This window comes from Nerophis lumbriciformis, linkage group LG03, assembly GCF_033978685.3.
Source record: "Nerophis lumbriciformis linkage group LG03, RoL_Nlum_v2.1, whole genome shotgun sequence".
NCBI classification, from domain to species: domain Eukaryota; kingdom Metazoa; phylum Chordata; class Actinopteri; order Syngnathiformes; family Syngnathidae; genus Nerophis; species Nerophis lumbriciformis.
In genome coordinates, this window is record NC_084550.2 from 41,917,566 (window position 1) to 41,941,990 (window position 24,425).

Here is a 24,425-nt window from a genome sequence, read left to right on the forward strand (position 1 = left end):
TTAATGCCTTATTTGGCATGGCCTTGTTATAACCCTAACCCTCTAACCTTGACCCTAACCAAATAACTCTAAATTAAGTCTTTGTTACTTAGAATATGTTCCCCATACTAAAGTGTTACCAAAAACATATAACTTTGTCTTGAATTTAAAAAAAACAAAAAACATTTTATTTTTCACTAAAGAAGGGTTCGGTGAATGCGCATATGAAACTGGTGGGGTTCGGTACCTCCAACAAGGTTAAGAACCACTGGTCTAGCCTGATTTAGCCATTCCTTTACCACTTTTGACGTGTGTTTGGGGTCATTCTTCTGTTGGAACACCCAACTGCACCCAAGACCCAACCTCCGGGCTGATGATTTTAGCTTGTCCGGAAGAATTTGGAGGTAATCCTTCTTTTTCATTGTCGCCTTTACTCTCTGTAAAGCACCAGTTCCATTGGCAGCAAAACAGGCCCACAGCATAATACTACCACCACCATGCTTGACGGTAGGAGGTGTTCCTGGGATTAAAGCCTCACCTTTTCTCCAAACATATTGCTGGGTATTGTGGCCAAACAGCTCAATGTTTGTTTCATCTGACCACAGATTTTTCCTCCAGAAGGTCTTATGTCAGATGTCAATGTGGCCCCCGAGTCAAAATAATTGCTCAGGTCTGCATTATGTGCATTGTATTTGAATTGAAATCCACAGTACATATAATCCTATATGATGTCATCTGTTTTTTTTTTTGTTTCCATGACTACGTTTACAACAATAGCACGGTGGATAACAAACAGTCCGGAAGCAGTCGCCCTTTTGCGCTCGCTGTCCCGGTACTTTCTTCCATCTACAAATGCCATGATGTTCATGTCATCATGAAAGAGATGAACATCAAGCTCAAAAAGAAAGGAGACTGTTATCATCTGTTGACCCCCGTGCTGCTGATACGGGAAAAATAAGATGAAATGATGTCCATTGTGGAAATGACGTTGTTCGTGCATCGAGACTTTCTCAGTGTAAACACGACAGTGACACCAGATGGAATTAAAATGTATTCCACAGCCCCAAACATATATTTATTTTTGTTATTAATTTTTTAATTATTATTTTGTGTTTAAAAAAACTAAAATAAAGACATTTCAGTTCAGTTCAGTTTCAGTTTATGTGGAACATGCATAGGATGCAATATGATGCGTCACATATTTCCAGTTGTTTCAGTACAGCACGTCCGAAAAGGAGTAGGAAGAAGCTGAGCTTATTTAATCCTATCCCTTTTCATACCATAACCATTGTATCCCATTTCCTTGAATGAATAAATAAATAATATACCATGGTAAGCAAGAAAATATTAAAATACATAAATAATATATCTAAAAAAAAAAAAAAAAAACGGGTTAAAGATATTCATCATAATTCTTATTCTGTGTACTTTGTGAACACTTGTAGTTTGAACAGTCTCTTAAACTGAATCATATTGCTGCTTTGTTGGATTTATTTTGCTTTAATTCCACATATGGATATGCTAAAGGGAGGAGATTAGATTTTTTTCAACAAAGCTTTTTTTGTGGAATACATGAAGCGGCCCAGCCTCACCCTGAAAAGTAAAGTGTGTCTGACCATTAACCTGATATTATTGCAGAGTCTTCATCTTTTATTTATGTACAAATGATCGATGTTACGTTGCAATCAATGCTCTGCTGCTTGGTGAGAAAACGGCGCGTCTGTGTGGGCGTGTGCATGATCGTGTATTGCTGATTTCCCCTGAAAATTGGGTGTTATCGCTGTTTGTACTGTATTACTACATGTTTATAATGTTTGGTAAACTGCCCTCTTCAATTTGGCATTCAACTACAAACCCCGTTTCCATATGAGTTGGGAAATTGTGTTAGATGTAAATATAAACGGAATACAATGATTTGCAAATCATTTTCAACCCATATTCAGTTGAATATGCTACAAATACAACATATTTGATGTTCAAACTGATAAAATATTTTTTTTTTTGCAAATAACCATTAACTTAAAAATTGATGCCAGCAACACGTGACAAAGAAGTTGAGAAAGACGGCAATAAATACTGATAAAGTTGAGGAATGCTCATCAAACACTTATTTGGAACCTCCCACAGGTGTGCAGGCTAATTGGGAACAGGTAGGTGCCATGATTGGGTATAAAAACAGCTTCCCAAAAAATGCTCAGTCTTTCACAAGAAAGGATGGGGCGAGGTACACCCCTTTGTCCACAACTGCGTGAGCAAATAGTCAAACAGTTTAAGAACAACGTTTCTCAAAGTGCAATTGCAAGAAATTTAGGGATTTCACCATCTACGGTCTATAATATCATCAAAAGGTTCAGAGAATCTGGAGAAATCACTCCACGTAAGCGGCATGGCCGGAAACCAACATTGAATGACCGTGACCTTCGATCCCTCAAAAACCGACATCAATCTCTAAAGGATATCACCACATGGGCTCAGGAACACTTCAGAAAACCACTGTCACTAATTACAGTTTGTCGCTACATCTGTAAGTGCAAGTTAAAGCTCTACTATGCAAAGCGAAAGCCATTTATCAACAACATCCAGAAACGCCGCCAGCTTCTCTGGGCCCAAGATCATTTAAGATGGACTGATGCAAAGTGGAAAAGTGTTCTGTGGTCTGACGAGTCCACATTTCAAATTGTTTTTGGAAATATTCGACATCGTGTCATCCGGACCAAAAGGGAAGCGAACCATCCAGACTGTTATCGACGCAAAGTTCAAAAGCCAGCATCTGTGATGGTATGGGGGTGCATTAATGCCCAAGGCATGGATAACTTACACATCTGTGAAGGCAACATTAATGCTGAAAGGTATATACAGGTTTTGGAACAACATATGCTGCCATCTAAGCGCCGTCTTTTTCATGGACGCCCCTGCTTATTTCAGCAAGACAATGCCAAGCCACATTCAGCACGTGTTACAACATCGTGGCTTCGTAATAAAAGAGTGCGGGTACTTTCCTCTCCCGTCTGCAGTCCAGACCTGTCTCCCATCGAAAATGTGTGGCGCATTATGAAGCGTAAAATACGACAGCGGAGACCCCGGACTGTTGAACGACTGAAGCTCTACATAAAAACAAGAATGGGAAATAATTCCACTTTCAAAGCTTCAACAATTAGTTTCCTCAGTTCCCAATCGTTTATTGAGTGTTGTTAAAAGGAAAGGCCATGTAACACAGTGGTGAACATGCCCTTTCCCAACTACTTTGGCACGTGTTGCAGCCATGAAATTTTAAGGTAATTATTTGCAAAAAAAAATGGTAAAAAGGTACTGAGTTTGAACATCAAATATGTTGTCTTTGTAGTGCATTCAATTGAATATGGGTTGAAAAGAATTTGCAAATCATTGTATTCCGTTTATATTTACATCTAACACAATTTCCCAACTCATATGGAAACGGGGTTTGTAATATGCAGACTTAAATAATTGCAATCGCTGATATTAAGTGTATTTACAGTTGTGGTCAAAAGTTTACATACACTTGTAAAGAACATAATGTCATGGCTGTCTTGAGTTTCCAATCATTTCTACAACTCTTATTTTGTTGGTGATATAGTGATTGGAGCACATACTTGTTGGTCACAAAAAACATTCATGAAGTTTGTGTTATGTCTTGGCAAAAATGAGGACTCAGATGCAGAAGAGAGACAATTGACTCAGACTTTATTTAATTAGTTTTCTTTGCTATCTCTTGGACAGAGTGATTAAACAAAGTGGCTACACTTTATATAGCTTTTTCTGGACCAGAGACAGAATACAGGCGACCCTTGGGAATAGTGGCCCCGGGCAGTAAATCAATGGCACAGTCGTAGGAACGGTGGGGTGGAAGTAACAGAGCCTTAGTCTTGCTGAAGACTTGTCGTAGGTGGTGGTAACAGGAGGGAACAGATTTCAGGTCTGGAAATTCTGAGTCTGTTGCAGGATTGGCAGAAAAAAGATTAATTTCTTTGACATTTTTCTTTTGGACAGTAGAAAAACTACATTTCTGGGTACATTCCATTCCCCATACACTGATCTTCCCTGTTTTCCAGTCAACACGAGGGTTATGCTGGTACAGCCATGGATACCCCAAGATTAGCGAATGAGAGGGTGAAATAATCAGGTATGGACAAATTTGTTCCTGATGGCCGTCTATGTTCATTTGGAAAGGTTCACTGATGTGTGTGATGGTGAAAAGCTCCTTACCATTTAGAGACCTGGCCCTAATGGGTTTAGCTAGTGGTTCTGACTTGAGTCCTAGTCTCCTAGCTAAACCCCAGTCCATCAGACTCTCATCTGCCCCAGAGTCTATTAGCGCCTCTAGAATTGTGGTCGTGTGATGGGTTATCGTGATCTTGGTAAGAATACGGGGCATCTGAGGAACAGCCGGAACGTGACTCACCGCCTGGGATCCCTTGGTTGGACACGAAACGACAAGATGGCCGCCCTCTCCACAGTAAAAACATCTTCCCTCCATCAGCCGCTTGCGTCGCTCCTCTGGGGTCAGTCGGGCTCTCCCCAGCTGCATGGGTTCCTCCTCCCGATTTGTACGTAGGTGAGGAAGTAGCTCCGGAGGTGGGCGCCGAGTCGTTGACCAGCTAGGTGCGAAAGGACGGGTGGTTCTCACTGCAGCTTCCGATCCTCCACCTCGCTGTCGTTTGAGCTGGGCTAGTCGGTTGTCCGTCCTGATAGCGAGCGCGATGAGGGCATCTAGGTTATCGGGTAGGTCTAGGGGAATGAGGAGGTCCTGTATGGAAGCTCCAAGCCCCTTAAGAAAAACATCATAGAGCGCCATGTCGTCCCACCCACTTTCAGCTGCCAGCGTGCGGAAGTGGATGGCGTAGTCGCACACGGAACCGCTGCCCTGCTTTAAGCTGCTTAGCTCTTGTGCCTTTTCTCTGCTGGAGGACACCTGGTCTAAAGTTCTTGTTAGAGCAGCTTGAAAGTCTGTAAATGAGTGGCAGAGTGACGAGTTCCGCCCCCATTCGGCAGAAGCCCACGCCTTGGCTCTATCCGTAAGATGGGAAATCATGAAAGCAATCTTGGAACGGTCAGTGGGAAATGCATGGGGCATTAGTTCATAGTGAATAGCACAGTCAATCAAAAAGGTTTTGCACAAACCGGGGGCGCCAGCGTATGGCGCCGGAGGGGCCAGCTTGCATCCGGCTCCGGTAGGAGGTGACGACAGAGTGGGAGCGGCGGTTGCCGTGGGGGGCGGAGACGCCGGTTCTGGTCGAGCAAACTGCCCGAGTAGTCCTTGCAGCTGGGAGGAAAGGTGACCCATGTTCGCTGCCATCGCCGTCTGAAAATCCTCCTGTCGGGCGAGCCGTGATTCCTGGGCGCGCAGGATTTCCGTCAGTTGCTTAGCCTCTGCTGAGTCCATTCTGGCCAGAGTATAATGTTATGTCTTGGCAAAAATGAGGACTCAGATGCAGAAGAGAGACAATTGACTCAGACTTTATTTAATTAGTTTTCTTTGCCATCTCTTGGACAGAGTGATTAAACAAAGTGGCTACAAAATCTATCTATGATATACTTGAGTAACTAGAGGATGTGTAGCATAGGTCATAAGGCAATAAACAGAAAATCACTCCATAAGGAGGAAAAGGGCAATAGCAAAATTTCTATATAAGTCTAATAACAAAAAACCAACAATCTATGATAATCTACAAAAAGAAAATTTCACTCATGAAAAGAAGTCGAGAAGCTTGCAAACTAAAAGCGCTCCAGAAGGAGGAAAAAAAGGAAGACAAGGCACTAAGAAAATTGATACAAAAAGACTTGACCGAAAAAACTTTAGCAAAAGAAAATCACTCTCTCCGAGGAAACAAAGAATTCAATAAATAAAGCGAGACAATACTTATCAAGGCTGTGGACAAGGCTGTGGACAAGGCTGGAGGTACGTAGCGAGACGATATACTCTGGCACAAGACAAGAGGAAGAAGAGACATTTATACACATGAGGGAGGGTGACACAGGTGGGCACAATCAGGCAATCAGGAGAGACATCAGACCAGTGAAACGGGAGGAAGGGCAAGTGACCTGAAACGAGAGGGAGAGTTGACCTTTCAAAATAAAACAGGAAATGACAAGACAACATGAAACCAGACGAAACCCAGACAAGACTTCACCCAGGTGTGACAGTTTGGTTATTTTATGAATTCATTATGGGTCTACTGAAAATGTGAGCAAATCTGCTAGGTCAAAAGTATACATACAGCAATGTTAATATTTGCTTACATGTCCCTTGGCAAGTTTCACTGCAATAAGGCGCTTCTGGTAGCCATCCACAAGCTGCTGGTTGAATTTTTGACCACTCCTCTTGACAAAATTGGTGCAGTTCAGCTAAATGTGTTGGTCTTCTGACATGGACTTGTTTCTTCAGTATTGTCCACACGTTTAAGTCAGGACTTTGGAAAGGCCATTCTAAAACCTTCATTCTAGCCTGATTTAGCCATTCCTTTACCAATTTTGACGTGTGTTTGGGGTCATTGTCCTGTTGGAACACCCAACTGCGCCCAAGACCCAACCTCCGGGCTGATGATTTTAGGTTGTCCTGAAGAATTTGGAGGTAATCCTCCTTTTTCATTGTCCCATTTAAAGCACCAGTTCCATTGGCAGCAAAACAGACCAGAGCATTATACTACCACCACCGGTAGGGATGGTGTTCCTGGGATTAATCCTGGGGGACGGCGTGGCGCTGTTGGGAGAGTGGCTCTGCCAGCAACCTGAGGGTTCCTGGTTCGACCCCCAGCTTCTACCAACCTAGTCACGTCCGTTGTGTCCTTGAGCAAGACACTTCTCCCTTGCTGGGTACAAAAGCATGGGTTAGGCTTTCTAAGTCTGATTTAGAATTTATTTCTCTGATTTCTGAAATGTTTTTTAGATGGTAAAAAGCTGCTGATTTTTTTGACTTAATGTGACAGTTAAAGTTCAAGTCTGAGTTCATATATTACTCCTCGATTTCTAACCTGATTATTAGGTTTCAGGGAGAGGGCTTCAAGGTGACTAATATCAGTTTCTTTGTGCTTCTGTGGGCCAATGACAATGATTTCAGTTTTGTCTGAGTTTAGCCGAATAAAATTGTTTTGCATCCACACACTGCAGCGACAAAGTGGATCAACAGGGCGACGTTCACCTGCCGTCAGTGACACGTAGATCTGAGGGTCATCTGCAAAGTTGTGGTAGGACACATTGAAGCTGCGTAGTAGCTGACCGAGTGGCAGCATGTACAAGTTCATAGGGGTCCCAAAATCAAGCCCTGAGGAACCCCACAGGTCATAGCCATTTGATCCGACACACCGTTACCAATTTCAACAAAGTATGTCCTGTGATCAAGATATGACTTGAACCAGTTAAGAGCAGAACCGGATATTCCCACCCAGTTTTCTAACCTCTGTATGGTCATAGTATGGTCAACAGTGTCAAAGACAGTGCTCAGATCCAGCAGAACCAAGACTGACAATTTTCGTCCTTTTTGTTTAGGCGGATATCATTTATTTGTCACCTTGATCAGCACTGTTTCAGTGCTGTGGTGCGGCCTAAAGCCTGATTGGAAAGTATCAAACACACACAGAAAAAAGTCACAAAGCTGTTGGTATACGACTTTTCTAGGACTTTGCCCAAAAAAAGCCAGGTTTGTAATGACCCAATAGTTGTTTAGTACTGTGGCAATCCAGACTACTCATCTTTAAGAGGGGTTTATAAGCCTAGAGGTTGCTCCACAGCGTCAAGATCCCAGTTGTCTTTGAAGAAGGGGGGAGGAATCTTTCAGAGCGTCTTTCGCTGCGCTGGTCTCGCTGGGGTGTTTATAGCATGACCCTGCCAAAGCCATTGCAGAGGGAGCTGAATTGTTAATAAGAATTGTTTTGGTTCGGCCCAGCAAACACAATGGTTTGTCAGCTCTAATTGTCCATTCTGGCTCTCTAATTGATGATAATTTCAATTAGCATACATTTTTTCACGCAGATGACATCCTGCTTTGTTACGGCTAAATTTGGTGCATCATAGCCTGAACACTTTGCTCTGTATGCACAACCCAGCTAGATGGGATACTGTGTGCATTTTCACAAATGGACTGTCCCACCTCTCAGGCCGCTTTTATACAGACACTATCATGCCTGTTCTTAAGCCTCTTTAACGCGGAGACTCCGCAAAATTTGGAACATTGGAGCTATAGCATGGATTCAGCATTGATGGACTTTTCCTTTTATACAGAACCCAGAAAAACAGTACCGTATTTTTCGGCCCTATAAGGCGCACTGCCGATGAGCGGGTCTCGTCAGGTCTATTTTCATATAAAAGGCGCACCGGTTAATAAGGCGCATTAAAGGAGTCATAACATTATTATTTTTTTCTAAATGTAAAACACTTCTTTGTGGTCTACATAACATAAAATATTGCATACATTATTTTTTACAGATCATCTTCAAGTGGCTTTCTGAAAGTCGTCTTTGTTGTAGCGGTGTAGCGTGCAAGGACAGGGGTGGAAGAAGTGGCAAAAGATGGAGCTAAATGTTTTAATGACATTCAGACTAGGGACAAGCGGTAGAAAATGAATGGATGGATGGACTTCAATCAATAACGGAGCAGCATCTCCTCATCCGTGGCTCACTAGTGCAACAACAAGGCCGTAAATGTGTCCCGTGAAAAACCGTCCGACCGTAACTCTCTAATAACTAAAGTTCCTTGGGTGAATAATGTAAACTCACTACACCGGTATGTTTTAGCGCTTTCATGGCGAGTTTACTGACAGATATAAGTAATAACTTTACACTATTTTATATTAGAAATGGCAACAGCGGAGTATGAATGTCCCATAACAAGAAGATAGAGAAAAAGAAAAAGCTTATTGACTACTGCATAGGCACGGACTACAAAGACAGACGCGCGCACATTTTCAGGACTTATGCAGATCCCAAATACAGATCAGCGGGTACCAGAAGTTAAGAAAAGTTTCTTTTGCATAATATTGCGCCAGATAATGTCTTACCTTATACACACACACCATAATACTCCTATGTTGAAGCACAGTACAATCCATCAAGCGGTGCGGCTTCATCGCTTACCAAAGTCGTACTAAAACATTTTGACAGATTTTTGAGCACCGTGTGTAATGTTCTATATTTTCAATGGAACATATAAAAGGTTGGTGTTGTTGAGTCATATTGCAGTCTACACATATCTCTTATTTGTGACTACCATCTACTGGTCACACTTATCATTTCACCATGTACCAAATAAAATTGCTCTGAGGTCGGTAAGCACAACCAAAATTATTCCGTACGTTAGGCGCACCGGGTTATGAGGTGCACTGTCGATTTTTGAGAAAATGAAAGGATTTTAAGTGCGCCTAATAGTCCGAAAAATACGGTATATGTTTACAACTCTGCACTGTCATAAAGGGACACGGCATCCAGCATTACATTATCAGAGTTTATTCGTCAGTGCATTTTATACACCACCTAGTGAAAGGGAATATTGCCACTAATGCTTTCACACAGCAAACGGCATCTAGACGCAGTCAGATAATTAGATGCCTCAGGGCCAGCATTGCATGAAATACTTGTTGACAATTGTTAACATAACAGAGCTGGAAAAGTAGGTGTTGAACGTTGCATTCGGATCCCAGCATAGCAAAATGCATTTTTCTTACGGCTCTGAAGCCTTGCTGCAGGATTAGGTTTCTGCTTTTTGCAGATGATGTGGTCCTGATGGCTTCATCTGGCCAGAATCTTCAGCTCTCACTGGATCGGTTCACAGCTGAGTGTGAAGCGACTGGGATGGGAATCAGCACCTCCAAGTCCGAGTCCATGGTTCTCGCCCAGAAAAGGGTGAAGTGCCATCTCCGGGTTGGGGAGGAGTACCTCGGAAGTTTTGTCCACAAGTGAGGGAAGAGTGGATCGTGAGATCAACAGGCTGATCGGTGCGGCGTCTTCAGTAATGTGGACGCCATATCGATCCGTTGTGGTGAAGAAGGAGCTGAGCCGGAAGGCAAAGCTCTCAATTTAAGTTAAGTTAAAGTACCAATGATTGTCACACACACACTAGGTGTGGTGAAATTTATCTTCTGCATTTGACCCATCTCCTTGTTCACCCCCTGGGAGGTGAGGGGAGCAGTGGGCAGCAGTGGTGTCTGTGCCCGGGAATCATTTTTGGTGATTCAACCCCCAATTCCAACCCTTGATGCTGAGTGCCAAGCAGGGAGGTAATGGGTCCTATTTTTATAGTCTTTGGTATGACTCGGCCGGGGTTTGAACTCACAACCTACCGATCTCAGGGCGGACACTCTAACCACAAAGCCACCGAGTAGGTGGTAATTACCGGTCGATCTACGTTCCCGTCCTCACCTATGGTCATGAGCTTTGGGTTATGACCAAAAAGACCAGATCACGGGTACAAGCGGCCGCAGGGTGGCGGGGCTCTCCTTCAGAGATAGGGTGAGAAGCTCTGTCATCCGGGAGGAACTCAAAGTAAAGCCACTGCTCCTCCACATCGAGAGGAGCCAGATGAGGTGGTTTGGGCATCTGGTCAGGATGCCACCCGAACGCCTCATGGAAGACCCAGGACACGTTGGGAAGACTGTAACTCCCAGCTGGTCTGGGAACACCTCGGGATCCCTCGGGAGGAGCTGGACGAAGTGGCTGGGGAGAGGAAAGTCTGGGCTTCTCTGCTTAGGCTGCTGCCCCTACGACCCAACCTCGGATAAGCGGAAGAAGATGGATGGACGAATGGACAAAGAAATCGGCACGTCAGAGCTGTAGCAGTAGTTCCTCCATTTCACACAGAACCCAGCAATGTTGGCACAATAATTTCACAAAGACAACGTTCTGCCTCTCTTAGAGCTCTGAATCCTTTCTGGCACATCAGAGTAATAATGTATCTGCTTTTGCCTTTTATATAGAACCTAAAAAAGACCACTAATTAGAAGTAGCGTTATGTGTTGAACTTGAGATGACAGCATATATGCTGTTACACAAGTGCAGTCTTACAACCCACAAAGCTATATATTTCAAGTTGGTGCTGTTCACAGAAAAAAACACAGGAAAATTATGTTTTTTTGGGGTGGTGTGAAAGTGTTTTTTTTTTCCCCTCCCTTGTTACCCTCTCTCCTCTCTTACCCTTCAGGCTCGCCTCATGGCGTTGGAGGTGGAGCTCTCCCGCCTTCAGGAGGCAAGCCGCCACCAGAGAAAACGCATTGCAGAGGTCCTCAACGGGCTGATGAGGGACCTGAGCGAGTTCAGCGCCATCGTGGGCAACAGGGACATCAAACTGGTGAGAGGAGACGAGATGCTCGCCGTGGCCAAACATGACGTGCATTTAAAATTCTCACATTTTTACACATTTATGGGTGCACTTTTGAAATATTCATCAGCATCATTTGCATCGAGCCCGAGCACGTTCATCCTCGTGTTGTTGCAACATTTAATTATTTACGTCAATCCAATAATGTGAAGAATAAACATGATGGTTAGAAGTTCATATAGTCGTTACAAAAATGGAGATGTAAAAATAAAGTACCTTTAGAAATGTGGTTAAAGTGTAATGTATTTTATGTTTGAATGCTTTTAGACTGGTACAGTGGCAGGCTGTGCCATTTGGTTCGTGGGCCTTTAGTGGAGATTAAACCGATTTAATCGACCTCTTAATACCACCACCATCACTTGGCAATCATACAAACCATCAATAATATACAAAAAATAAATATAACAAGGTTTAGCATTGCAAACAGGGCGGTATTTGTGTATTTGGGATACATATTGTTATAACTCAAGCAAGAAACCCATGGTTAATCGTTGATTTTTCTTTACTGTAAGCAGTGGTTCTCAACCTTTTTCCAGTGATGTACCCCCTTTTTTAATTCAAGTACACCCTAATCAGAGCAAATCATTTTTGGTTGAAAAAAAGAGATAAAGAAGTAAAATACAGCACTATGTCATCAGTTTCTGATTTATTAAATTGTATAACAGTGCAAAATATTGCTCATTTGATGTGGTCTTTCTTGAACTATTTGGAAAAAAAGATATACAAATAACTAAAAACTTGTTGAAAAATAAACAAGTGATTCAATTATAAATAGAGATTTCTACACATAGAAGTAATCATCAACTTAAAGTAACCCTCTTTGGGGATTGTAATAGAGATCCATCTGGATTCATGAACTTAATTCTAAACATTTCTTCACAAAAAAAGAAATCTTCAACATCAATATTTATGGAACATGTCCACAAAAAATCTAGCTGTCAACACTGAATATTGCATTGTTGCATTTCTTTTCAGAATTATTTTTGATAGACATTTAAAAAAAAATCTCACGTACCCCTTGGCATACCGTCAAGTACCCCCAGGGATACGCGTACCCCCATTTGAGAACCACTGCTGTAAAGTCTTGAACAATAGCGTGACTTAAACTAGTTTACAAAGTTTATGCGTTACAAAAATCAAGCATTTCTGTTGAGCGATAACAGGACAGTACACCGGTGGCGGAACAAGTCAAAGCCGGACATACACTATATTGCCAATAGTATTTGGCCACCTGCCTTGACTCACATATGAACTTGAAGTGCCATCCCATTCCTAACCCATAGGGTTCAATATGATGTCGGTCCACCTTTTGCAGCTATTACAGCTTCGACTCTTCCGGGAAGGCTGTCCACAAGGTTGTGGAGTGTGTTTATAGGAATTTTCCACCATTCTTCCAAAAGCGCATTGGTGAGGTCACACACTGATGTTGGTCGAGAAGGCCTGGCTCTCAGTGTCTGTTCTAATTCATCCCAAAGGTGTTCTATCGGGTTCAGGTAGAATAGAATGAAATAGAATAGAATGGACTTCATTGTCATTATATTTGCATACAACGGCGGGACGGCGTGGCGCAGTGGAAGAATGGCCGTGCGCGACCCGAGGGTCCCTGGTTCAATCCCCACCTAGTACCAACCTCGTCATGTCCGTTGTGTCCTGAGCAAGACACTTCACCCTTGCTCCTGATGGGTGCTGGTTAGCGCCTTGCATGGGAGCTCCCTGCATCAGTGTGTGAATGTGTGTGTGAATGGGTAAATGTGGAAGTAGTGTCAAAGCGCTTTGAGTACCTTGAAGGTAGAAAAGCGCTATACAAGTACAACCCATTTATCATTTATTATTAACGAGATTAAGGACTGCAACTTAAGGTGCGGTAGTGGAAACAAATATGGAATAAAAATAAATCACACAAGTAGTAGTAAAGATAAAAAAAATAAGCATTGAATTAAACAGACTACTATACAATACAACAATAAGCATTTCCAATCCTGTACAATATACAAAATACTGTACAATATACAGAACAAAACAAGAGTACCGGAGTAACAAAGTAGCAATCAGTGTCGGACGTATTACACTTGAAGGGGGGGTGAATTATTTATTACAAGTTTGAGTTCAAGATAGTGACAGCTCTGGGAAAGAAGCTGTCTCTGAGCCTGTTTGTTCTGGCTCTGATGCACCTGTAGCGCCTGCCCGATGGTAGCAGGTCGAACAGGTGGAAGCCAGGGTGTGTGCTGTCCTTGGTAATGTTTTTTGCTCTGTTGAGGCAGCGGGAGTTGTGTAAATCCTTCAAGGGAGGGGAGGGGGCAGTCAATGATTTTTTGTGCAGAGTTTATGACCCTCTGAATCGCCTTCCTGTATGCTTCAGTGCAGCTGGCGTACCACACTGTTATGCAGTACGATAGCAGGCTCTCGACAGCCGAGCGATAGAAGGTCACCTTAAGCTGCCTCTCCAGTCTGTTCTTCCTCAGCACCCTCAGGAAGTGGAGTCTCCGCTGGGCCTTCCTTATGACCGCAGTTGTATTTGGGGTCCAGGAGAGGTCCGCAGATATGAGGGTGCCGAGGAACTTGAAAGAGCTGACTCTCTCCACCTCCTCGCCGTTGATGTAGAGGGGTCTGCACTGTTTTTTTTCTGAAATCAAAGATGAGTTCCTTGGTTTTTGTGGTGTTCAGTGCCAGGTTATTCACTGAACACCACGCTATTAGTTTCAGGACTTCATCTCCATATGCAGACTCATCACCCCCTGTAATGGGTCCAACCACCGTTGTGTCATCGGCGAATTTGAGTTCATATGTGAGTAAAGGCAGGTGGCCAAATACTTTTGGCAATATAGTGTATATTGAGTCTACTGACAAATGTAAGTTTGAAGTATACGCTACTTTGTATTACAAATGGCAACAGAGGAGGATGCATGTGCATGTATGAGCCAGTCTGCCCAACAACAAGAGGATAGAGAAAAATAATAAATATCATTACAAATATTTCCGCCATGCCTCCATGGTTTGATTTCCAATTTTCGGGACTTTTGGAGATCCCACACAACAGCACATACCAAAATGGTTTTGCGTAATAGTTCCCCTTTAATATTCCACGACAATGCCAGGGGCCTCATGTATTAAGTGTGTGTATGCACAAAAACCTGCCGTACGCCCTTTTTCACAGCAAAGTTGAGATGGATCAAGACTGAGCTTGACATTTAAAGGTGCGGTGTTACACGGCAACTTTATCCCTCATGCATAGGCGACGATCCCGTGGGTGCTCGGGCCCCGAAGTACCCACGGACAATGCAGAGCACCCACGTGGGACTGATGGCAACTTTAAATCTTTATAATAATTTTTGAAAATCAATCTTGTTGTTGTTAGTTTTGTGGCGAGTTGGTCCGTTTAACATAACAAAAAAGTCACAAATCATATAGTCTGTTATTATCAAAGTCTAGCCAAGATTTTATTTTGACATTAATGAATTAATGACATAATAATCCATACTTATTCAACACTCAGGGTGGCAGTATGAACAACACCAACACTGTCATAAAAATGTGCCATATAGTGAAACCACACTAAACAACACTGTCATAAACATGTGCCATATAGTGAAACCACACTAAACAACAATGACAAACACATTTTGGAAGAATATTTGCACCGCAACACAACATAAACACTACAGACCAAATTCCCAGAATTCCCTGCAGCACCAACTCTTCCGGGACGCTACAATATAAACAAACACCATTGGTGGATCAATACCTATCATCCACTGTAATGATACCACGTACAATAGCGTATCTAGTCGATACTACTATGATTACATCGATATTTTTTAACATGACAAAATCTTCTTTTGATTTTTGTAAATGTATATTATGTTTAAAAACTCAGGAAATATGTCCCTGGACACATGAGGACTTTGAATATGACCAATGTATGATCCTGTAACTACTTGGTATCGGATTCATACCCAAATTTGTGGTAAATAACCATTCAAAAAGTGCCAAAAATACTCTATTTACATGTAGTGACTTGAATATTGACCATCCATCCATCCATTTCCTACCGCTTATTCCCTTCGGGGTCGCGGGGGGCGCTGGAGCCTATCTCAGCTACAATCGGGCGGAAGGCGGGGTACACCCTGGACAAGTCGCCACCTCATCGCAGGGCCGAATATTGACCATGTATTAGTGATATCATTATAAGCAGTAATGCAGACAAACTATTTATAGCGGCGCCTTGATCACTACCGTGTGTCCCTGTGTTTACATCATCAAAGTGGTCTGCTTCACCTGGACAGAAGAAGTCTGAGTAGGTATTCCGACAAGTCTGTACACTTTGACAGCCATTTAGGACCCGGAAATGGTGTGGACGACACGAAAAGACATTTTGGCTTTACAGGCGGAATTGCACAGCTCCCACAGGCTCCACTGTAAGCAAACGTTTGATCACATTTATTTAATATTTAGAATGCAAAAAAAAACCCCATCTATTTTAAATAAAAAAAGTGCAGTTCCCCTTTAAATGCATTGGCGAAAAAGTGATATTTGTGTCCTTAAAATTAAATGCTGGCCGAACGACCACCTCTATGTGTCGCCAAAGTATCCAAAGCCTGTAGAAATGTGCGTACATGAGGGCATAGGCGTCTATCTACATTTCTGTCAGTGGGTGCTCGGTGTGTGTGTATTAGTGTTGTCCCGATACCAATATTTTGGTACCTGTATCGTTTTTTTAACAAAAAAAAATCTTACGGTACAATTAAACATATGGTTATTATAGCAATTTTGTCCTTAAATAAAATAATGAACATACTAGACAACTTGTCTGTAGCAAGACTTAGGTACGGGTTCGTCTGGGACCACAGGAACTGTCACAACCATCCGATGCAGCGTTTACAAATATTTTATTTTCCTTCTCCCAAAGTCTCTTTCCGCTTTTCAGCGTCTCTCTCTCGTGGTGTCGCTCTCGTCGTCTCCAGCCCACACCACCCCCTCATGGTCTCCGACCCTGCTAATAAAAGGAACAGGTGATTAGATAACTCGTTCCAGCTGAGATATCCACTCACCTGTCTGCCGCTTCATGGCCGGCCCCTGCACACACCCCGCCCGCAGGGAACGCGTGAACCACGCCCCTCTCCACATGCCTCCACCGCTAGACTCAGGCCGGGCAGCCGTCCGGCCGCGCCCACTCCCCCCCACACCCCCCCATAGCGGGGCGAGAGAGGAAGTCGGCCACCGCCATCTGCGCACCCGGCCTGTGGACCACCCGGAAGTTGTAGGGCTGTAATGCCAGATACCACCGGGTGATCCGCGCGTTGGCGTCCTTCATGCGGTGGAGCCACTGGAGCGGTTTGTGGTCCGAGCAGAGACTGAAGGCACGCCCCAACAGGTAGTAGCGGAGGGCCCCGACCGCCCACCGGATGGCAAGGCACTCCCTCTCCACCGTGCTGTACCTTGCCTCCCGGTCCGAGAGTTTACGGCTGATGTACAGCACGGGGCGGTCGACGTCCCCCACCCGCTGGGACAGCACCGCCCCCAGCCCCCGGCCTGACGCGTCCGCCTGCAGACAGAAAGGGATGTCAAAGTTAGGCATGTGCAGCACCGGCTCCTCGCAGAGTGCTGTTTTTACCTTCTCAAACCCCCGCTGGCACTGCTCCGTCCACTGGACCAGTTCTGGAGCACCCTTTCGGGTGAGGTCAGTCAGTGGGCCGGTTAAGTCCGCGAACCGGGGAATGAACCGCCGGTAATAGCCCGCCAGTCCCAAAAACTGCCTCACCTCTTTTTTTGTCTTGGGGGGTGGACAGGCCGCGATTGCCGCTGTTTTGTCTACCTGGGGCCGCACCTGTCCCCCTCCCAAGTGGTACCCCAGATACTGTACCTCCCTCCGGCCAACTGCGCACTTCGCCGGGTTGGCGGTGAGCCCCGCCCGCCTCAGGGACTCGAGCACCGCCCCCACCCGCCGCATGTGTTCTTCCCAGCTGCCACTCTGGATGATGACATCATCCAGGTAGACAGCCGCGTATGCAGCGTGGGGGCGCAGCACGCGGTCCATGAGACGCTGGAACGTGGCGGGCGCACCGAACAAGCCAAACGGAAGTGTCACAAATTGGTACAAACCTTCCGGAGTGGAGAAAGCCGTTTTTTCTCGGGACTCTGGTGACAAGGGAATCTGCCAGTAGCCCTTGGTCAAATCCAGCGTCGTGAAAAAACGAGCAGTGCCCAGCCGATCTAGGAGCTCGTCGACCCGAGGCATTGGGTACGCGTCAAACCGTGATTGTTCATTCACCCTGCGGTAATCCACACAGAACCGCACAGTCCCATCCTTCTTCCCAACCAGAACAATGGGACTGCACCACGCGCTGTGGGATTCTTCTATCACCCCCAACTCAAGCATGGTTTTTAATTCCTCCCGAACCACTTTGCGCTTGTGTTCCGGAAGCCGATATGGCCGAGACCGCACCGTAACCCCCGGGCTGGTCTCAATATGATGTCGGATGAGATTCGTGCGACCGGGCCGCGAGGAGAACACATCAGAGTAGCGCTGCTGTAACTTAGCAACCTCCGCTCTCTGGGCCAATGTGAGCTGGTCATCACAGGTCAGCCGAGGGGCCGGGCCAGAGCGCGGGATCTCAACCCCCAACTCCTCCTCCTCCCTCACTACTGTCACCATGGAAACAGGCTCCGCCTCCTTCCACGCCTTCAGCAGGTTCAGATGGTAAATCTGAGTGTCTCCGCGTCGGTCCGAGCGCCGAACCTCATAATCGACATCACCCACTTGCCGTGCGACCTCAAAGGGTCCCTGCCACTTTGCAAGTAATTTGGAGTTTGAGGTTGGAAGCAATACAAGTACTTTTTCTCCCGGTGTGAATTTGCGTAGTTGGGTCCCCCTGTTATACGTGCGCCGCTGACGCTCTTGGGCACGGAGCAAATTCTCACGTGACAAGTGCCCCACCTTGTGGAGTTTTGCTCGCATGTCCATGACGTACTGAATTTCATTTTTGCTGGAGCTCGGACCCTCCTCCCAGCTTTCCTTAATAACGTCCAGCACTCCGCGAGGCCTTCGGCCGTATAATAACTCAAACGGTGCAAAACCAACTGAGGCCTGGGGTACCTCGCGCATCGCAAACATTAGGGGGTCCAACCATTTATCCCAATTCTGTTTGTCCTCGTGCATAAATTTACGGATCATGGTTTTCAGCGTTTTATTTAATCTCTCCACCAGCCCATCTGTTTGCGGATGATATACGCTGGTGCGGATCGCTTTAATTCCCAATAACCCGTAAAGTTCCTTTATCGTGCGCGACATAAAGGACGTGCCTTGGTCAGTCAGAATCTCTTTCGGGATTCCAACTCGGGAGATGACCTGAAACAGCGCTTGCGCAACACTCTTGGCAGAGATAGAGCGCAAGGGCATTGCTTCGGGATAGCGCGTTGCGTAATCCACCAGGACTAACACAAAGCGGTATCCCCGTGTGCTCGGGTGAAATGGTCCGATGAGGTCCATCCCAATTCTCTCGAACGGGACCTCCATGAGTGGTAATGGGCGCAAGGGCGCCTTTGGGGTGGCCGCTGGGCTCACCAGCTGGCAGTCTGGGCAGGCAGCGCACCAACGGCGCACGTCTGCCCGGAGGCCTGGCCAATAGAATCGGACCATGACCCGATTAAGTGTTTTATCATACCCTAAATGGCCAGACATGGGATTAAAATGCGCCGCCTGGAAAACCATTTCCCGGTGGCGTTTTGGCACCAACAACTGGGTGTGTTCCTCCCCGGTTTGAGTGTCACGGCCCACTCGGTACAATCTATCCCGAATAATTGAAAAAATGGGGGAATACCCGCGCTTTCCCCGGGCGCGCCAGCTGACCGTCAATATAATCCACCTGGTCCCAGGCCTCGCGCAAGGTTTCATCACGGGACTGCTCGAGGGGAAAATCCTCAGTAGGATGCCACCGGGGGGCCGGGGGGGCCTCCCGCGAAGCCCCCCCCGGTTCCCGCTCGGCAGTACCGGATGAAGCCGCGTCGCCGCTGAGAACTGCGCGGATACTCCCCTCACCTACTGTCCGTGAACGCACCCCCACACATTGCGTCACCAACTGGTTAAATCCCGGCCAATTCGTCCCTAGAATTACGGGGTGCGTAAGTTGCGCGCTTACGGCAACCTTGACTTTATGCTTTTGATCTTTATGTAAAATTTCCACTGGCACAATAGGGTACTCGTGCACATCCCCATGAATACACCTAATTTTCACCCGTGTTGCATGCCTCAATACCCCAGGTCGAACCAGATTTTGGTGGATCATGGACTGTTTACAGCCCGAATCCACCATCGCCTGGTATGTACTCCCTTGTACCCTTATCGGGACGCAGTACGTCTCCCCCAGATCGGGGGAGGGTGCTGGAGGCCCGACAACCCGCATCACCTGCCCCACCTCCATCATGGAGCACTCCCGGCGCACGTGACCGGGCCGTCCGCACCTCCAGCACACCGGCCCTGGTGTTTGAGGCGCCATCTGCGAGGGAAGCCCCCTCTCCGCAGCGCCGGTACCCTGAAATGCACCAACAGAGGAGATATTATAGCCCCGTGTCCCCCCCCTTGCTGTGTATATGTGGGTGCGTGTGGGTGCGATTTTTTGTTGGCTGCCCGCGTGGGGGACCTGCTCGTTGGCTCCGGGTGGCTCGGCCGTGCGTGGTCGCTGCTCCCGGGACGTCTCCTCCATCCCCCCCCATAGCGGGGCGAGTCGTCGGCGGGGTGCTGGGGTGGGCCTTTCGGCTGTCTTTGGGGTCGCCTCCCGCTGGACCGCCAGGTGCTCCTCCGCCAGTTTCACCGCTGTTTTTACATCTGGGGAGCTGTGGTACCGCACCCATGCTGAGGTCCTGGCCGGGAGGGCATCAATAAATTGTTCTAGGATGATGGACTCCAACATCTTTGGGTCCAGCCCATTGGGCTGGAGCCACCGGGTTGCCGCGTCCCTCATCCGGTATGCCAACACGAAGGGCCGGTCCTCTGCCCCCAACTTCATGGCCCGGAACTTTCGGCGGTGGTCTTCGGGGCTGCTGCCGACCCGGTCCAGGATGGCGTGGCGTAGATCGGCGTACTGCATGCGGGCGGTCGCCGGGAGACTCAGCGCCGCCCGCTGCGCCTCCCCCACCAGGAGCGGCAGCAGCTTTGCGCCCCATTCCTCCTCCGGCCACTTGCACGACGTCGCCGTGGCCTCGAAAACGTCCAGAAATGCCTGGGGGTCCTCCCCCTCCACCATGCGCTTCATGGAGGACATCCCTCCCGCTGCTTCTGCTCTGTTCATCAGCACTCGCAGCACTTGGGTCTGCTGTCTGCTCGCCGCTGACACCTCGGCCAGAACTTGGCCCAGCGCCTCCAAAGGGGTTGGCGCCGACATCCTCTTCCTGGTCCGCTTTCCTGTTGGGCGCCACTGTAGCAAGGCTTAGGTACGGGTTCGTCTGGGACCACAGGAACTGTCACAACCATCCGATGCAGCGTTTACAAATATTTTATTTTCCTTCTCCCAAAGTCTCTTTCCGCTTTTCAGCGTCTCTCTCGTGGTGTCGCTCTCGTCGTCTCCAGCCCACACCACCCCCCCATGGTCTCCGACCCTGCTAATAAAAGGAACAGGTGATTAGATAACTCGTTCCAGCTGAGATATCCACTCACCTGTCTGCCGCTTCATGGCCGGCCCCTGCACACACCCCGCCCGCAGGGAACGTGTGAACCACGCCCCTCTCCACATTGTCTTTTAGTAGTAAGTAAACAAACAAAGGCTACTAATTAGTCTGCTGACGTATGCAGTAACATATTGTGTCATTTATCTACCTATTATTTTGTCAACATTATTAAGGACAAGTGGTAGAAAATGATTTATTAATCTACTTGTTCATTTACTCTTAATATCTGCTTACTTTCTCTTTTAACATTTTCTATCTACACTTCTGTTAAAATGTACTAATCACTTATTCTTCTGTTGTTTGATACTTGACATTAGTTTTGGATGATATCACACATTTGGGTATCAATCCGATACCAAGTAGTTACAGGATCATACATTGGTCATATTCAAAGTCCTCATGTGTCCAGGAACATATTTCCTGAGTTTATAAACATAATATACATTTTATAAAAACAAAAGAAGATTTTGTGATGCCAAAAAATATCGAGGAAATCATAGTAGTATCGACTAGATACGCTATTGTATGTGTTATCATTACAGTGGATGTTAGGTGTATATCCACCAATGGCGTTTGTTTACATTTTAAAGCCGGTGAGCTACGGTGTGTAGTGAAGCATGTTCAGCTATTCCTCGTCCTGCAGGGATGATACTTGTAAGAAACATACTTTATTCGTCGCCATGGAGACCAGGATTAGTGATTTAAAAGTAGCTAAAACACTGCCGACGGCGGATGGACGTGATCCGCTAGCTCGCTAGCCATGTCTTAAAGCACCTCTTCCTGAAGGTGTTTCAGTGTTATAACTTCATCTTTATCGTTACTTTTTAAGCCAAAATGCGTCCGTTCTCCCTTTTCTGTCTACACACTGTGTCTGCTTGTAAGTACTCTGTGTGTGTTTATATTGTAGCGTCCCGGATGAGTTGGTGCTGCAGGGAATTCTGGGAATTTGTTCTGTAGTGTTTATGTTGTGTTGCGGTGCAAATATTCTTCCAAAATGTGTTTGTCGTTGTTGTCTAGTGTGGTTTCACTATATGGCACATGATTATGACAGTGTTGGCATTGTTCATACTGCCACCCTTAGTGTGACATGTATGACTGTTGAGTAAGTAAAACATCCGAATGTTTTCTTGTGTACGGTATTTTCTGTATCTGTAAAAGTATGCTCTTCATGAAAATACACACACCTCTCAATTAGTGATGGGATAGGCAGTTCTTTTGACTGTACTGAATCACTAGAATCAGTTCCTTAAATTGAGTCATTCAAAAAATTCGTCCACCGAATCCCCCCCCCTAAAATGCTTGCAATCAACAGTTAAATAAATAGGCCTCGTTTGTTTAGTGCAAAAACAAATATTAAATTAAGAAACCCTTAACAAATGCCAACATAAAAACTAAATGTTCTGTAGCAAAGAAAATGTAAACTTAAATATGCAAACAAAAAGAAAATAAATACTTTCAAAATAAAACAAATAAATTAAGAGCCAGAAATGCCAACATAAAAACTAAATGTTTTGTAGCCTACGTTTAAAAATATAACAAAGAAAATATCAACTTAAATGTGCAAACAAAAAGAAAATAAATAGGCTACCTTAAATAAAACAAAACAAATATTAAACCAAGTGCCAGAAATGCCAACATTAAAACTAAAATTTCTGTAGCTTATATTTAAAAATATAAAAATGGAAATATCAACTTAAATATGCAATAAAAAAGAAAATAAATAGCTGAAATAATATAAAAATCAAGAAACTAAACACACACACACACCAAAAGTGTCAAACAAAGGAAAGATTGTTCTTGCACATTATGTTCTCTTTCAAGGTATTTTCGTCCAAAGATCTTGCCCCTACTCCAGATTTGCATTTAAAAATACAAGCTGGCTGACTTTGGATGAGCTGAGCCGATTATTTTTGTTACAATAACTGTGTCAATAATAGCCTATGTATGTGTACATACATTAGTTATTATTTTTATTTTAAATCTTCTCAAAACAGCCTGCCCTACACTTTACCCCCCGCCCTCCCCCTCGCGTCGCTGCTGCTCAGCCTTGCCCTGCACTGACTTTCTTTCTGTCTCCTTTACTCTCATAACTTTATGTGTTGAGATAATGGGGACGGGGCGCGTGTGTGTGTTTGTTTTCATGTGGCTTGAGTCAACATTAGCCGTTAGCTTGGAGAATGAATGGAGAACGGATGCCAAGGGCATGAAATATATCCCCGCGACGGGAGGAGAATCACTCGCGGCATTGGGGCAAGCAGAGCAGAGAGCGAGAGCGTTGTCGTTCACTGAGTGATTCATGTCGTTAATCCGCGGTGAACGAATCGTTCGCTCAGTCCCTCCCTCCGCCCCAATGATGAGTAGCTGGCTGCGTCGTTCGCCGACGTCGAGGGTTCAGTGAGTCACAGAATGCGCCAGTTCCACTCATACCGGCATGGTCGCGGCGGAGCTCAACTGAACTGAGAAAGGAACGAATCAGTTCATGAAGTGATTCGGTTCAGTACGCTCACTCAAAAGATTCGTTCGTTCGAACGAATCGTTCGTGAACGACACAACATTACTCTCAATGCACGAGGCCCCCAGGTGCGTGTCGCATTGCTTTCATCATACTTGCCAACCCTCCCGGATTTTCCGGGAGACTCCCGAAATTCAGCGCCTCTCCCGAAAACCTCCCGGGACAAATTTTCTCCCGAAAATCTCCCGAAATTCAGGCGAACTCAGGTCCATAATAACAAATATTTTATTTGAGTATTAACCCACAATATAATCAGCATACCTGCCCAATCACGTTATAACTGTAGAATGATGGAGGGCAAGTTTTTGGTTTCTTATGTGGGTTTATTGTTAGGCAGTTTCATTAACGTCCTCCCAGCGCGGCAACAACACACAACAACAGCAGTCACGTTTTTCGTCTACCGTAAAGCAGTTCGTCTGCCGTAAACAGCAATGTTGTGACACTCTTAAACAGGACAATACTGCCATCTAGTGCATTTGATGAAAGCACTTTTGTGCGTGCCACACATCAATGCATCATCAGAGAGGGTGTTCAGCATGGTTAGAAAAATAGTGACAGAGAATAGAACAAGGATGGACAATTCAACCCTTAACTCAACAATGAGTAGATGAGTGTTATGTGTGTGTATATGTGTAAATAAATGAACACTGAAATTCAAGTATTTATATATACACACACATAACACTCACACATATATATATATATATATATATATATATATATATATATATATATATATATATATATATATATATATATATATATATATATATATATATATGGCTAGAATTCACTGAACGTCAAGTATTTCTTATATATATATATGTAACGGTGTAGAAACAGACGTTCATTATGCTTGATTAAATTATGAATGAAGTGTTGCAACAGCGCCTGTTGCTGGCGAGAAGTGGTATGTATGGTTACCTGCGAGAAGTGCTCAGAACTGTGAAGC

The 24,425-nt window shown here is 45.3% G+C and overlaps 1 protein-coding gene across 1 annotated transcript in view; it reads left to right on the forward strand.

Moving 5' to 3' along the window:
- Window positions 1-24,425, forward strand: part of kif5ab (kinesin family member 5A, b) — a 459,246-nt gene that overhangs the window by 262,109 nt on the left and 172,712 nt on the right. Inside the window, exon 15 of the mRNA XM_061937764.2 lies at window positions 11,125-11,271. Within this exon, the coding sequence (XP_061793748.2) occupies window positions 11,125-11,271 (147 nt within the window). The remainder of the gene's footprint in view (window positions 1-11,124; window positions 11,272-24,425) is intronic.